This window comes from Pseudomyrmex gracilis, unplaced genomic scaffold, assembly GCF_002006095.1.
Source record: "Pseudomyrmex gracilis isolate BER0280 unplaced genomic scaffold, ASM200609v1 scaffold_186, whole genome shotgun sequence".
In the NCBI taxonomy this organism is placed as follows: Eukaryota; Metazoa; Arthropoda; class Insecta; order Hymenoptera; family Formicidae; genus Pseudomyrmex; species Pseudomyrmex gracilis.
Window position 1 is genome coordinate 103,937 of NW_018020770.1, and position 15,877 is coordinate 119,813.

General features: G+C 38.0%; 4 protein-coding genes across 4 annotated transcripts in view; 3 read left to right on the top strand and 1 right to left on the bottom strand.

Moving 5' to 3' along the window:
• The window catches only part of LOC109858083 (tyrocidine synthase 1), an 8,373-nt gene extending 6,987 nt beyond the window's left edge, over window positions 1–1,386 (top strand). Inside the window, exons 11-13 of the mRNA XM_020434982.1 lie at window positions 126–489; window positions 593–1,043; window positions 1,127–1,386. Coding sequence (XP_020290571.1) covers window positions 126–489; window positions 593–1,043; window positions 1,127–1,267 — 956 coding nt within the window. The 3' untranslated portion in view covers window positions 1,268–1,386. The remainder of the gene's footprint in view (window positions 1–125; window positions 490–592; window positions 1,044–1,126) is intronic.
• Window positions 1–5,078, bottom strand: part of LOC109858085 (growth hormone secretagogue receptor type 1) — a 73,100-nt gene extending 68,022 nt beyond the window's left edge. The window contains exons 1-2 of the mRNA XM_020434985.1: window positions 5,006–5,078; window positions 4,809–4,840 (exon numbers count right to left, since the gene is read on the bottom strand). Coding sequence (XP_020290574.1) covers window positions 4,809–4,840; window positions 5,006–5,019 — 46 coding nt within the window. The 5' untranslated portion in view covers window positions 5,020–5,078. The remainder of the gene's footprint in view (window positions 1–4,808; window positions 4,841–5,005) is intronic.
• A 1,596-nt stretch (window positions 5,079–6,674) lies between these two features.
• LOC109858070 (protein FAM45A-like) lies at window positions 6,675–8,683 on the top strand. The gene is made up of 5 exons (XM_020434968.1): window positions 6,675–7,002; window positions 7,109–7,305; window positions 7,415–7,846; window positions 8,001–8,118; window positions 8,215–8,683. The coding sequence occupies exons 1-5, from the start codon at window positions 6,963–6,965 to the stop codon at window positions 8,484–8,486; spliced, it is 1,059 nt and encodes a 352-aa protein (XP_020290557.1). The 5' UTR covers window positions 6,675–6,962; the 3' UTR covers window positions 8,487–8,683.
• A 1,347-nt stretch (window positions 8,684–10,030) lies between these two features.
• Window positions 10,031–15,806, top strand: LOC109858074 (eukaryotic translation initiation factor 3 subunit A). Its single transcript, XM_020434971.1, has 5 exons — window positions 10,031–10,432; window positions 11,804–14,533; window positions 14,689–15,020; window positions 15,250–15,470; window positions 15,616–15,806. The coding sequence occupies exons 1-5, from the start codon at window positions 10,384–10,386 to the stop codon at window positions 15,710–15,712; spliced, it is 3,429 nt and encodes a 1,142-aa protein (XP_020290560.1). The 5' UTR covers window positions 10,031–10,383; the 3' UTR covers window positions 15,713–15,806.
• The last annotated feature ends 71 nt before the right edge of the window (window positions 15,807–15,877 follow it).

Genomic DNA, 15,877 nt, shown 5'->3' on the forward strand with positions numbered 1-15,877 from the left:
TATATTATATATATATATATATTTATGTACGTATATTGTTTTCTAATTCCACTAGTAGTATACACAATAGTATCTAACAAGACTTTAAAAGTATCTAACAAGACTGTAAAACTTCTATTTTACAGAAAACAACGTTACCACAAATTGCGATTACAGCGGCGTGTTGAGTCAGGATCTCGCGAAAGCGCGCGTTCTCTTTCCGACGATCGCGTCTGTAATCGGACGTAATAGCCGCGCTCAGGTGACGCTGCTCGCGAATTTCTACGAACTCGGAGGAAATTCCTTGAATTCAGTTTACACCGTAACCAAATTGAGAGATCAGAATTATCAGATCGGGATCACGGATTTTATTACGGCAAAAAATTTGGCCGAGGTGCTGGACCGCATGAAGCTCATATCTTCCGACGAGGAGCCTCTGAAAGAGACGCTCGACGATCAATCGTACGTCTTTGAATTATTGAACGATTGTCACAAGGAAGACGCGATCCAGTAAGTTTGGTGAAAAATTGGAGATTTTTGTCTCATATAGTGGTACACGCGCACTTCGCGATTGAGACCCGCAGGGTGTTACAAGATTTGTTCAAATTTGCAGGATAATCACAGAGAGCTTTTATTCAAAAGCCGATTTAGAGCAGTGGTTGATGCCGGACATAACCAGAGCCGATTATCGAGAACTGATGGAGGTCATGTGGAATCCTCTCGTGGAGGCTGGTCTGAGTTTTGTGATGAAGTCGGCGGAAACCGGCAAAACGATCGGAGTTTGTCTCAACTTTGATCTATGGGACGAGCCCGAACTGATACTGAACTCCAAGTTAACGATCGTTTTCGACTTTCTCGAGTACCTAGAGGGGCCGATCAGAGATTACAAATTGCCGAAGGGCAAGGGACAGATTATTCACAATTCAATGATGGCGACGAGCGCCGACTTGAATCCTGCGGAAAATGTACTCACGATGAGACAGATGGAAGAGTACTGCCTGCAGCTCACCAAGCAAAAGAAATACGTCGGTATCTTCACCACGAACACCAGTCCTCTCACACAGGTGATAAATTGAAATCACACAATATATAAACTGGCGATATAAAACGCGCGAACAAATATAGAACTAAAAACCTATCTTTACAGCAACTCGGTACGGACGTGTACGGTTACGAAACCATGCTGGTGTATCAAGTTAACAGATACGAGACACCCAGCGGGAGCAAACCTTTCGGCAAAGCACCCGATGATCAAGTGGCAATTTGCTCGTTGAAGATGATAGACTAAAACGATTTCGCATATTCAGTAGTAACTGTTATCGAATAGAAACATCAATCGCTGTCATTTATCAATGCGTTTCGTGATGAGCCATCTCATATGTTTATAAAGACCAGATTTTCAACATATCTTTCTCTGTTTTCTTTCTATTTTTATTTTCTACAAATATCATCGACAAACAAATCGCGTGATATTAACTGAATGATACGGTTCATGTTGTTCGCTCAACTAGTTGTTCAATAAGTGTCGTTATTTCATATTTACAATAAGCAAGAAAAGTTTTGTATCACTTATTTAATTACCTTAGCTTATGAATCTTTAGCTATTTATTGATATTTGCGTGTACAGATGCGATAATTTCGAATACTTTATCCGGGTAGCAATTGTATTCAAATATTCGCACAACAGCCAGCGAAATATATTAGTTATCAATAATTTAATAGAGAATTTTTGTGGCTCTGAGTTTCAAACAATGAGCGTGTGTAAAACGGTCAATAAAGAGCCATTCGCTGGATGTTATTTGCGATAATATTCGTGTATATATGTGTGCACATATATACGTGTTCACGTGTAAATCTTACACGTGAGTTTTTTATTGAGAATTTTCAATTCTAAAATTCATATAGGATGCTAATTTTGCATCTCATATATGAGAGACACCAAATACCCCCCTAATTAATTTTTTAAAATATTGCGAAAAAAATTAAGACTTAAGGCTCGTTGAAATTGTCAACAAGAAATATATAAGGCCTTACGAGCCAGGATGTTTGTGCGGAAACTGTGCGTGTATATATATATATATACACATGTAACGAATTCTACTTGTAAATTTTTACAAGTGAGTGTTTTTTGAATTGAAATCTCAATTCTTAAATTCATACGGGATGCTGGATTTGCATCTCACATATGAAAGACCCCGGATATCTCCCTAACTAATTTTAAAATATTTTAAAATATATCCTGCGAACGGCTCGTAAGACCTTATATATTTCTTGTTGCGAAAAAAACTCTTCAGCCAGGAGTCGAACCTGGAATCTCAGGCTTTAATAATATTATATAGCAAATAACATCCAGCTAATGGCTCTTATTGACCGTTTTACACATACTCATTAGTTATCAATATTTGTTAGTTATCAATATTTGTTAAGGCTGTTGTGTTATATTGTACAACTGTGAATATATTGTACAACTTGTGAATATATTGTGCAACTAACTGAATATTGTACGATGACCAAGCCGTTAATTATTATTAGAAAACAATGTGATTAGATTATTTCGTCGTTATTGAAATGTTAAATTCGAAAAATCTGTAAATTTGTACATATAATTTAGAGCAGTGGTTGATGCCGGACATAACGAGAGCCAATTATCGAGAACTGAAAAAGTGCTACGTAGGACAATCAAAATCTGATCGATCGCTATCGAGGGGGACCGAAGGTTGGAGATGAAGATACGTCGATGGACGTCGAAGAAACCGCATAAATATAAGTTGCAATAACATGTAAATTTGTAAATATACACATGTACGCATGTAAGCAATAACCGTGAGGATACTCTGTATAGTATAGTTTGCAAAATGATAATAATTGCAAAAAAAAAACACTAAGTAATAATTAGTTCTGATAATAGTAGTACACATATAAAAATTAATAAATCAATAACAAACACATCAAATATAAAAACAACGACATGTGTACAAATATATGACATGTAAATTTGTAAATATACACATGCACGCATGTAAGCAATAACCGTGAAAATACTCTGTATAGTATAGTTTGCAAAATGATAATAATTGCAAAAAAAACACTAAGTAATAATTAGTTCTGATAATAGTAGTACACATATAAAAATTAATAAATCAATAACAAACACATCAAATATAAAAACAACGACATGTATAATACAAATATATATTATCACCATCAAATTCTAATAAAAGCAGCAAATCAAGAAAATCATTCAACGATGTATGATTGTCTTATTCCTTGTTTGCGCCATCGGAAATCAGTGCGATTATTATAAGCGGACGTATGCAAAGTACAAATTGTTCCTTTTAACAGTATTAAATACAGACCTATATATTTTTGTATAAATTGCACAAATAAAGTTTTTTTGGAGATTTAGTATATTAACAATAATAAAATCTTTTTAATCAAGTAAATAAGTTAAAGTTGATTACAAATATAATTTACTTATGGATAAAATTATACTTTGCCTATAATATATAATAAAAACGAAAAAACTTTCTGCTAAAAGGAACAAGAGATGAAAATTAATTTTGCAACTCATATTTATGCGGTCCCTTCGACGTCCATCGACGTATCTTCCTCTCCAACCTTCGATCCCTCTCGATAGCGATCGAACAGATTTTGCGTTGTCCCGCGTAGTCGTAGCGCTTTTTGTCACTCGCGACGCGGAAGACGCGAAGTATACACACACGCGAAATTGAAAAATACAGTTTAAAGTTTATACTTTTTTTAAGTCCACATGTTAATCTCCATCGCCTTTTTTACACTTGAATAATTAAAACCGGAAAATGAATTTTGAAAATAAAGAAATTTGCAAATATAAAATTAAATATCGCGTATTTCTCTAAAATATAATTTGGCAAAACTCGAAAACTACCACTAAAACATATCGAATAAAGAATATTTTTATATCGGAACGAGTGTTTCGGTTTATGTCGATAAGTGATCCATTATGTGCGTAATATTGTTACGCGAGGCTCGTGTGGCTTTGCAGTGTATCACTGCGAAGATGGTCCCGCAGTTCAGGTTTCCAAGAATTATTTCGCTTTATATTCAAGCGTATGATATTATATTATTCCGAATCGTATAATAAAAAATGTGACTTTTTATCTAATTTGCATTACTTCGAAATATCGCGACTTTAAATATATTTAAATATCGCGAAAAAAACTCACTTAATCATTGCAAATATGCGCGACATGAAAAAACTCGGACTCAACATTCGAAAAGTCGATAAAAATTTATCTCGTGCAGAGAGCACTCAGATTTCAATAAATACAAAATGGAATATTTTTAATGTTATTTCTATCTCTCGTGATTTTGTAAAAAATTAAACAAAATGAATCTACTATTTTTCGCGGAATAATCGCGATTTAACTCGAAGACTTCGTAATTTGTTTGCGCAATTCAAACGTTGATTTTGACAAAGCGGACAGCATCTTCCGCTTTGGTGGAGATTGAAATATCGAGAACAAGTTTCCAAAGATATGTAAAACACACACATGATCACATTACAATGATATATGTATATGTAAAATAGGTGTTATTTAAAAAGCGGCAGAATGTTTTATATTTGTTTTACGATTTTTATATATAGATTTAAGCATAACTATAATTATTGCTAACTAATTTATAATATTTTAATATAAATTTAAAATGCATCATAATTATATGTATGTCATAACGAAATATGTTCAAATTATGTGCTCGATATTTCAAAAAATTCGTAAAAACATACATCTATACGCGGTTCGCACTGATTTCAACAACCACCACCACAACCCTAAAGTTGTACTCACCGAGCGCTGGCCACCTTCGGCTACACACCACTCTGTAACAAAAAAGAAAATTTTCTCATTAATTGATTGAAAATAAAGTTTTGATGTTTACTTAGATATTAAAATTTGACTTTAATAAATTAAAGCTTTAAAATTTTCTTTAAAAAAATATATTTAATATTTTATTGCGCATAAAAATGAATATAAGAACAACATACCTTCGTGCCAGCATCCCATTATCCGAACTGGCTCGTCCGGTGCCGCAAACTTCTCTCTTCTGCGTGAACGATCTTTTTACACCTAAAACAACCAAACACAGAAGAAAATAAACAGAGTTAGCTATAAGAAAAATTATTCAATTTCTCAATATAAAGTTCAATAAATTCAAGTTTTAAAACAAAAATGTTGTATTTTGTTGTAAATATGACACTAACCCTTGAACTGTCTTCAAATAGCCCGAATCGGTTCCTCCGGTACCGCAAACTCCTTGCGTGAATTATCATTTTGTATCTGAAACAACAAAAAGCAAAAGAAAATTAATAAAGTTAACAATAGAAGAAATTAGTAAATCTCTAAATTAAGTTATAATTCAATAAGTTCAAATTTTAAAACAGAAAATATATTATTGTGTTATATTTTGTTGTAAACTTGCAAATATGACACTAACTTGTAAACTCCTTTCAGATGCGATTTACCGCAATGTTCGCCGATTATTATTCGCGATATAAATTATGTGTCGAATTATGCGCGTACATCCGTCCACTTTTCGACACACGCGAACTATTGATATTCGCGAGCGAGACGATAACAAACGCGAGAAATAGCGAAACAATTTCTCCGTGTCGCGCGCCGGCCATTTTGTGTCTCGCGAACGCGCGAAATAATTTCACCGTAAAACTCGCCTGTATCGTTACCGATGAGTGCGCGATACTACTTGCGATTACTTTGAACGCCCGACACTTTGTAGCACATACATAGTATCGATATTTACGTATGAGATAACAATAATCGGTTAGAAATACTTGATAATTTGAAGAGAAGTTCCGCTCCGCGTCGCGCGTTCGTCACGTCTGCCCGCCCGGAACGAGTGTATCGAAGCGCGCGATATTGCGATTCTCGAAATATCGAATCGACGCGCGTAACAGCGGCAGAGCAGAGTTGCAAGCAGAGGGTGCGTTCAGACAACTCAACGGTTGAGAGATCATCACTTATGATAGGACTATTCTTCAAAATCTGCTTCGGTTCCAAAAGTATGATCCAATCAGAAGTGATTATCTCTCAACCGTTGTGCAACCGTTGAGTTGTCTGAACGCACCCAGAGTTACAAGATCGAGCAGAGAGCAACGAGAGATTGAAGCGGTGGGGACACGCACACAAGCGAGAACTGCCATCCGTGTGCGCACGCGGAGGGCGGTTCTCCCCACCGCTTTGATCTCTCGTTGCTCTCTGCTCGATCTTGCAACTCTGAAGGGCCTTCTACAATGAGATATTAGTAATAAGTCAGAAGTCAGAAGCAAGAAATTGACCAATCACAGTCAAATCACAGAAGAATAATCGATTGTGATTAGTCAATTTCTTGCTTCTGATTTCTGATTTATTACTAATATCTTATTGTAGAAGGCCCTTGATACAGCGGGATGACCAATGGGTGCGTTCAGACAACTCAACAGTTGCACAACGGTTGAGAGATAATCACTTCTGATTGGATCATACTTTTGGAACCGCAGCAGATTTTGAAGAATAGTTCTATCATATAAGTGATGATCTCTCAACCGTTGAGTTATCTGAACGCACCCAATGATTAATCAATTCAACGAGACCTGCTTCTTGCGCTTAATGTAGAACGGGCTTTAGGATTCATTATCCATTGAGATTGAGAGAAAATTGTGGAGAAAGTGCACGTACGCGTGTGCACTTGCTGATCAACAAAGAGAATAAATGACAAATGTAACCTTGTTTTGCATTCGCGATAAAAAATAAAATTTAATTACTAATTTGTTAATGTAAATGTACATATATTTTTTCCAAAATGTATTTGATATGAGACAATTATAATGAATATTTGATAATTTTGTATACAACGAAGAGAATGCTAATAAGAAAATACTTGAAGATATTGTTTTTAAGAGTGTTAAATTGTTCTTACTTGTCAAAGTCTACTACAAACAGATCAAAATGGCACCATTGACAGATTTACTCTCTTGTAGTATAATAGGTATAAAATTTTATACTATATTATTTTTTACATTAATATAATATACATATTTTCACACAATGTGATAAGTATTTACATTGTCCTTAACACAGAATAAAACTTGTAGAGAAGGACTGTAATGGAGATGTTCTGTGGACGTGGTCATATCCATCGGTAACAGACTCTCAAAAAGTTGTAGTCACAAGAAAATGCAATTTGAAACTAGAACATAATTCTCCCCATGTGTTTGTATGTGCAAGACATGGCCACGACTGGTTTTACATACATTGCAGTGAGGTGTTTGACTCTGATAAGTTACCAAAAGTAATGATCTATGTAATTTACTCTTTGTTGAAAACCATTCTCATTGTATACTCAAGACATTGTTGTGATATATCTTATTGTTTTATGATTTTCTTCTAACTTTTTAAAGGTAAAACAATTTGCACTGGTTCTTTTTGCAAAAGATTTTAATCCACAAAAATACGAAGTGCTCTCGAGAGTTCTCAGCAAAATGTATTGCAAAACAGGCAAACCAACAGAGATCTTGCAGTTGTACCTTTCTGTGTTTACAAAAGGATCGTGTTCTACACAAGAGAACGGAACATTTGTTTCCGATGATTTTAATACCCACCGTTTTACAGCCAGCACCAATGTCAGAGAGTTGATTAAAACATTTGAATTGGAAACAATTTTGATATACACTTCTCTCTTGTTGAAAAAGCGAATTATTGTGTATCATCACAGCTTGGAGCAACTTCTTAAATGGATAAGAACATTCCCTGCATTGATGAAACACAGAAAAGTCACTGACAATCTCTTTCCCTGGGTTGATTTAGTAAATGATGAAGTAACTGAATTAAAGGTATGTATTTGATGTAAGAAATGATATAATTTTAAAATAGACTGCATAATGTTAAGTTATTGTTATACATATTATAGTTGTTTTGAATGCATAATATCAAGTTATTGTTATACGTATTGTAGTTGTTTTGAATAGGGTATAATTGTTATTGTAGAGATACTCACACTATGTGGCAGGCTGCAGTAATAGCTCAATATCTTTGAGAACCGATATGTATGATCTGCTTGTAAACATTCCTGCTCGAGAAATTACTATAGCACCGCATGCGAAAGGTAATATATCAAAACCCTTGAGTCATTTCTGTTTGTTTCCAATTACAAATCAAATATGTATTTTAACATTTTATTTGACTTTTCTTATCATTCTAGAAAGTCTTACAATGACAAAAACTCATAAAGAGATAGCTTTATTTATGGTTCAATTGTGTGAGAATCAAAACTACACGGAAGCGCAGATTATCTCTGAGATAAATGACAAAACCCAAGATCTTTTGAATCAGTTGACTTCGTTAGCTACGGTCCAAACTCCCGACGGCAGAAAAATGATCTCAGTCGAGATATTTAGAGAAAAGAATCTGGCACCGGCTGTAGAAAGTTTTCTTATTAATTTGGCCATTGCTGAGAATCTCTTTATGTTGTGATATGTGCTTTTCTCAAAATCAAAATCTCTTTACGAAATAATTTAAGATAGTGAAAAATAAGAATAAAAAAAATGTAAGATATTCATTATTGATGAATTTTCTTATAATTGTTTTGATCTTTTTTTAAGATGATCGCAAGTTCTTATTCTTATTGGACACTGTCTTAGATTTTGCTATTGTATTGTTACGTGTTTTTAAGAAATATTTATACAAATATAATATAAAAGATATAAAATGTAACAAGAGTGTATTTTTCATGTTCGATTGAGCGAAAATGCAGATTTAATTCTTATCCAGTTCTACTCCGTGTCCGCCAATCAAATCGACCGCACTCGCAAGCTTCTGATTGGAGATTGTTTGCTTATAAAGCCCGTTCTACATTGATCGCAAGCGCAAACGCAAGGTATTTTCTCGTAGAATTGACCAATCACGCTCGTCAATTGGCTGATTTGATCAATACGATTAGTCAATTCTACGAGACCTGTTTCCTTGCGTTTGCGCTTGCGATCAATGTAGAACAGGCTTAAAATAACAAGCTCCAATTTATACGTCACAAACATGGAGTTTAGGCCTGGTTTATGCGGACAAATAAGGCCTTGTTTAAGCCTTGTTTATGCGGGTAATAACTGTTAACTTATACCGGAACTGGTACAGTTCAACTATAGGATTTCAATGCTTCTGTTTATACGAAATTGGGAGCGTTCAGACAACTCAACGGTTGAGAGATCATCACTTATGATAGGATTATTCTTCAAAATCTGCTGCGATTCCAAAAGTATGATCCAATCAGAAGTGATTATCTTTCAACCGTTTTGCAACTATTGAGTTGTCTGAACGCATCCATTGTCGAATGCGTATAAACAGAAATATTAACATCTTAGGCTGGATCCTCATGCAGACACCGAGCGTTGATTGGTGAAAAGCGGATGGTGAGGATAAATGGCAGCTCTACAGAGGCGGACCGTTAACTTTGGGGGCCTTGGGCTAAAGGTCATTCTACATAAGACGCAGACGCAGGTCGCAGGACGCTGATCTCGCGGAATTGACCATTCACGTTTGTCAAATCAGCTAATCGACTTACGTGATTGGTCAATTCCACGAGAGCAGCGGCCTGCGACCTGCGTCTGCGTCTTATGTAGAATGGCCTTAACACTGTTTACCCGTGCTAGCACTTGGAATTATTTTTATGGCAAAAAAACGGTTGATTTTGCCGTTTATTTTTAATCACAATGGGGCCCCAGGCTGCAGCCCATAAAGACCATACCTAAATCCGCCTCTGCAGCTCTAATTTACCCTCACCATCCGCTTTTCACCAATCAACGTTCGGTTGTCAAAGCGCCGGTGTCCGCATGAGGATCCGGCCTAAGGCCCGCATAAACCAGGCCTTAACGTTCCCAGGTCTTAAGGCGAATTCACGTAACGAAAAGTGATTGGCCGAAGTGAAGCTTCTTCCCGCGCAAGGGATTATTAAAATGTTGCTCAATCACACCGAACAAGAGCGATTACATAACAGTTAAATGTAATCGAAAAATCTTGCTCCCGGCTGCGTAATTTCTGATCCGAAAACTGTTCGCGTTCGATTTCGCGATTTGTTAGCGAACGGTAATTGCGAAACGGTGTATTGACCAGCTCGACAACCGGAAGCCATCTTTCCTCCTCGGTGTGACCGCCTTTCTCATCCGGTACACGCGGTCGAAGTACATTCTCCTTTAAGAGCTCGCTCACTTACGGAATCACACGTTCGACCGCACGGTGCGTTGCGAGCCATTTTCCACGCGGAATCGTTCGTTCTTGATTGGGAGTGATCCAGACAGATCGGTGCTTACGTTTTTACTTCTCGCACTGAAACGAAAATCGGTGTTTATGCTAATTCGAGTAGAATTTACGTGAAGAAAACATGGCGCGATACGGTCAGCGACCAGAAAACGCTCTAAAACGAGCAAATGGTATGTAATCGGTTTGTCATTGATGTGAGATTTTGCGACACGTCCGCGATGGCCGTGCTTCAACTCCGTTCGGCAAGAAAAAGGCGTGAAACACGTTCGCGCGACGAACACGTATTTTTCTGCTCCATTAATGCGAAAGCTCCGATTAAAATCTCGAAGGCGTGTTGAAACACAAAATTGTCCGCACAGTGGTCCGTAAAGTCCGTCGTCACGCCTTTCTCTTTCGACGGAGTACTTTCGAGCTATTGATATCCCTGTGTTCACGATGCTCTTGCGATCGGTTCGATTCGTTTACTCGGATAATAGAAATCTTCTCGCGAAATTGGCCGATCGAATCGAATCGAGAGCCGAAAACTCGCGATCGCGGACGCGCGAGGCTTTGCCACGTGGTCTCTCTCGTACGCTGCTTTATTTAAAAACGAAATTTTACAGCCATTGACGTTTATTATCGCCGAGCAGCCAAAGTATTTATTTCCAGAACATTTACGAGCATTCGTTGAAGCAATCTAACCTCTTTACTCTCTCCCTCTATTCTCAAGTTGCTTTATCGATGTTTCGCTCAGTAAATTCATTTTTTTTTTTTTTTTTTTTTTTTTTACAATTAGGTTTGTTTCCGCAGTTGAACCATCTCATCTCAAATATTGATAAATGTACGATTATTCGACGCGTTTTCGCGTAAAACCGCGAGAAATCTGGTAGAAAAAAAAAAGCTTCGATGCGCTCCTCGGAGCGAGTTATCGAGCGTTGAAGTTAACGAATGTTTTTCAGGTTAGGAAAATTATTATTGACTTGGTTGTGAGCATCGTGAGCGTGCGCTGTGATCACGTGCCTCGTGTATTTTGAGCAATTCGCGCTGATGCTCCATATCTGAAACAATCATATATTAAAAACTAGAATTTTACAAATTTTTATATAAATTTAGAAAAAAATATATAAAAACTACCGGCATAATAGTTTTAGCGTGGAAACTTCGATTTGTTTAAAAAATCCATGTGGAAAACTATGTGCATTTAGAGACTCCATTTTTACTGTTGTTTTATTTTTGTTAAAAAAGAATTTTACGTTTCAAATCTGGAACATTTATACTCCAATGCATGTTTATATGTGACTACATTCCTCACATCACCGCATCCTGTTGGAATAACAGGTTTTACTAACTTTTGAAGTCCATATGTTTATTTAATAACTCACTTTATGAGACAAAGCAATGCTTTGTTTTATCAGATTCTTTTGTTGTATGCAAAAAACACATTGAATAAGTATAAATTTATCAATAAATTTGAATGGCTAAACTGCACATATTAATTATTGTAACATGCAAATGCTCATTAACATTTGAAATGATATTCTTATATTTTTTCTCTGAAACAGAGTTTATCGAGGTGGGGAAACCAGCTCGAGCGTTAGATACGTTACAAGAAGTCTTCCGTAATAAAAAATGGACGTACAATTGGTCAGAGTCTGTGCTGGAGCCCATAATGTTCAAGTATTTGGACCTTTGTGTGGAATTGAAAAAATCACACATAGCGAAAGAGGGCTTGTTCCAATACAGAAATATGTTTCAATCTGTCAACGTTGGCAGTTTAGAAAATGTGATACGCGGGTATCTGAGAATGGCTGAGGAAAAGACAAACGCAGCTCGTAAGCAGAGTCAACAAGCTGTGATTGACATTGACGATCTTGATAATCTTGCCACACCTGAGAGCATTCTGCTCTCTGCGGTCAGCGGGGAGGATGCACAAGACAGAAGCGATCGTACCATTTTGACACCGTGGGTGAAATTCTTGTGGGAATCGTACTGCCAATGCTTGGAGTTACTTAGAACTAACGCCCACGTAGAAACTCTTTATCACGATATCGCGCGTATGGCCTTCCAGTTTTGTCTTGAGTATAATCGTAAGACTGAATTTCGTAAATTGTGCGAGAAATTACGAAAACATCTCGAAGAGATATGTAAACTGCCACCGCTTGTATCAAACGTTTCTATGAATAAGGCAGAAACACAACAGTTAAATTTAGAGACTAGATTAAATCAGTTGGACTCCGCGATACAAATGGAACTGTGGCAAGAAGCTTTCAAATCCTCGGAGGACGTACACGGTATGATGAATCTGTCCAAAAAGCTTCCCGTACCAAAAACAATGGCCAATTACTATCAAAAGTTGGCTATGGTCTTTTGGAAAGCTGGCAATTATCTATTTCACGCGGCCGCGTTGTTCAAGCTTCTGCAACTGTCGCGTGAAATGAAAAAGAACATGTCCTCGGAGGAACAACAGCGAATGGCCAATCGCGTGTTATTGGCGACATTGTCGATACCATTGCCGTCCGCACATCCTGAATTTGATCGTTTTATAGAGACCGACAAGAGCCCGTTGGAAAAAGCTCAAAAGCTCGCGACTCTCCTGGGTCTCTCGCAACCGCCGACACGTTTGTCTCTGTTAAAAGATATCGTTCGTTTGAACGTCGTCAATCTCGCATCGCCGCAGTTACAAGAATTGTACTCGTGGCTAGAAGTAGAGTTTCATCCGTTAGAACTCTGCAGCAGAGTCGATTCCGTTATTCAGACGTTGCAGGCGGACGAGAACAGCCTGTTGGTCCAATATATTCCCGCGTTACAGGACGTGACACTGGTACGTCTAGTTCATCAGATTTCTCAAGTTTATCAAACCATACAATTCAGCAGACTTCTGGAACTCGCCAAATTCACGACAGATTTTCATCTGGAGCGTCTTTTAGTTGACTGCGTGCGTTACAACGACATGCAGATCAGAATAGATCATGGCAAGCTGTGTGTTCATTTCGGTGTAGATCTCTCGGAAGCGCAACGAGAGGATCATCCGGACGGTCCGGTTTTACAGGCGATGCCGTCCGAACAAATACGCTGCCAACTTGTGAATATGGCAACTGTGTTGCACCGTGCCATCGGTGTAATAAATCCCAATAAAAAGAAACTCGAGCGCGAGAAGATACGCAGCGCGATGGTCGCTCACTATCACGAGACCAAACTAAAAGAACATCAAAGAATATTGGGCCGACATAAGATCATCGAGGAGAGAAAAGAATACATCGAACATATTAATACGGTTCGCGAGGAGGAGGAAATGCGTCGACAGGAGGAGCTCCAGCGTCAGCACGTGTTGGCCGAGCAGAAACGGTTGGAGCAAGAACGCGAGGAACGCGAGCGGAAACGTCAACAGAGCGAGATTCAACAAATCAAGGACCGTCATCTTAAGGAGAAGATGCAGCAGATCTCTCAGACCAGTCACGGGCAGAAGGTGCTCAAGAAACTGGACGAAGACGAGATCAAAAAGCTTGATGCGGAGCAAATCGCGGCGCGAGAAGCCGAAGAGTTGCAAAAAGAACGTAGGGAGATGCAGCAGAAGCTCAAATCCCAAGAGAAGAAAGTCGACTATCTCGAACGTGCTAAGCGAATCGAGGAAATTCCTTTACTGGAAGAGGCTATGCAGAAGAAGATGCAGCAAGCGAAACTGCTGTGGCGACAGCAGGAAGACGAGCGAATTGCTGCGGCTATCGAAGAAAGACAGGAAGCTGTTGCGACTCAAGAACGTTTGGCGCGTATGAAAGAAGACAAGGACGCCTTCCTAACCAAAATCTTAGCCGAGCGCAGAAACGTGTATCTAGAGAAGTTGAAGGACTTCAACAAGCTGTTGAACGAAGAACGCGCCAAACGACTGTTGAAACGAAAAATGGAACGCAAGGCTGAGAGGAAAGCGAAATGGGAAAAGGAACGCGCGGAGGCAGCGGAACGAAGACGTCTCGAGGAATTGCGTATCAAACAAGAAGAAGAGAAGAAACGTCTTGAGGAGGAAAGAGCTAAAAGGGAAGAGGAGGAGAGAATCAGACGAGCCGAGGAAGAGGCGAGAGAAGCCGAACGTTTGGCTAAACTCAAAAAGCAAGCCGAAATTATGAGAGCGAAGGACGCCGAGGTCGAGCGCAAATTGGAAGAGGAACGACAAAGAGATAAAGAAATATCATCAACCTGGCGCCGTTTAGACAGAGATCACGATCGTGATAATAATCGTGAACGTGAACGTGAACGTGAACGTGGGGATCGGGATCGGGATCGGGAAGCTCCTAAACGTAAGTATATTACATTTTTTTACATCACTAAAATAAAATTCTCAGATAGTCGCGGTAAATACAAATATATTCACATTTTTTCTCTTACATATTTCGGAGCAATATTTTTATAAATGATATTAATGAAATTTAATTCGTTTCTTTTTCTTTATTAGCAATGGAATCATGGCGGCGCGCAACAGAAAAAGAAGCGGACGGACTCAAAAGCGAGACAACAACAGACCGCTGGAGAAAACGCGATGACAAAATCGAGGATTCGTCGTGGAAAAGAAGAGAACCGGAACGACGTGACACAGACAAATGGAGAAGAAACGACGATCCGGACAGATGGAAGAAAGACGCGGATAAGTGGAGAAAAGATGATAATACGTTCGACCGAGAGAGAGACGATTTAAAGGATCGTGATAAACTGGACGGTCGCGGTTTCGATAAGAAAGATGACCGCGATCGTGAACGTGATCGCGATCGCGGAATAGATGGGCGTGGAGTAAGTATATATTTTTCGTGTACTGTATATTGTTTTATAATAATCTATTATATAGTAGTAGAGTGACATTTAGGAATATGCAAGGAATATGTTATCAGTTAATCAGTAATTACGATGATAAAAAAATCCGTACAAAGTTAACGGATCATCTTATTTACGCGATTCTTTACGCACACACTTGGATAGTTAAAGAATAAGAATTACAATAGAAATTACAAATTTATTACAGATACGAGAGATTCCGCGCGACACAATACGCGACGATCGTGATCGAGATCGCGGTCGTCTTACCGATCGTCGTGGTGGTGGTGGTGGTGGTGGCGGTGGCGGTGGCGGTGGCGGTGGCGGTTATCGTGATCGTCGCGATGAACCGTCGTCACGAAATACCAATTCAGATTGGCGAAAACGTGACCCGCCCCAAGACACTCCTAAAGACCTACCCAAGCGAGAGTGAGTATTTTTCAACAGTAAATAATGTATTGTTAAATTGAAATTTTACAAATATCTTTATCAAAATTTTGCTTTGTTGTAATTTATAGATTACTCAATCAAGCTTTTATCTGAACTTTGAATTTCTATGATTTTTTTTTTTCAGGCGAGACGATCGTAAAGATGACAGACTTCCGCCCCGATCCGACGAGCGAAGGCGACCTTTGGAGGATGATGGATGGTCGAAAGTCAGTCGGCGCTAATATCAAATCCAGTTAAACGTTATATTAGCGCATTATATATATATATATATATATATAAATATAAATATAAATAATTAATTAATTAATTAAATATGTATACATTTATGATTTTGTAAGAAAGCTATTTGTTTTAATGTACGCTAAAATAGACTTTTTATGAATATA

Excerpts from the sequence above, each read along its gene's own strand:
- LOC109858070 (XM_020434968.1), top strand. The coding sequence starts at position 6,963 with ATGGCACCATTGACAGATTTACTCTCTTGTAGTATAATAG. Across the intron at positions 7,306-7,414 it reads ACTCTGATAAGTTACCAAAA|GTAAAACAATTTGCACTGGT; the intron begins GTAATGATCTAT and ends AACTTTTTAAAG. Across the intron at positions 8,119-8,214 it reads TATAGCACCGCATGCGAAAG|AAAGTCTTACAATGACAAAA; the intron begins GTAATATATCAA and ends TTATCATTCTAG.
- LOC109858074 (XM_020434971.1), top strand. The coding sequence starts at position 10,384 with ATGGCGCGATACGGTCAGCGACCAGAAAACGCTCTAAAACGAGCAAAT. Across the intron at positions 10,433-11,803 it reads CGCTCTAAAACGAGCAAATG|AGTTTATCGAGGTGGGGAAA; the intron begins GTATGTAATCGG and ends TCTCTGAAACAG. Across the intron at positions 15,021-15,249 it reads GCGGAATAGATGGGCGTGGA|ATACGAGAGATTCCGCGCGA; the intron begins GTAAGTATATAT and ends AATTTATTACAG.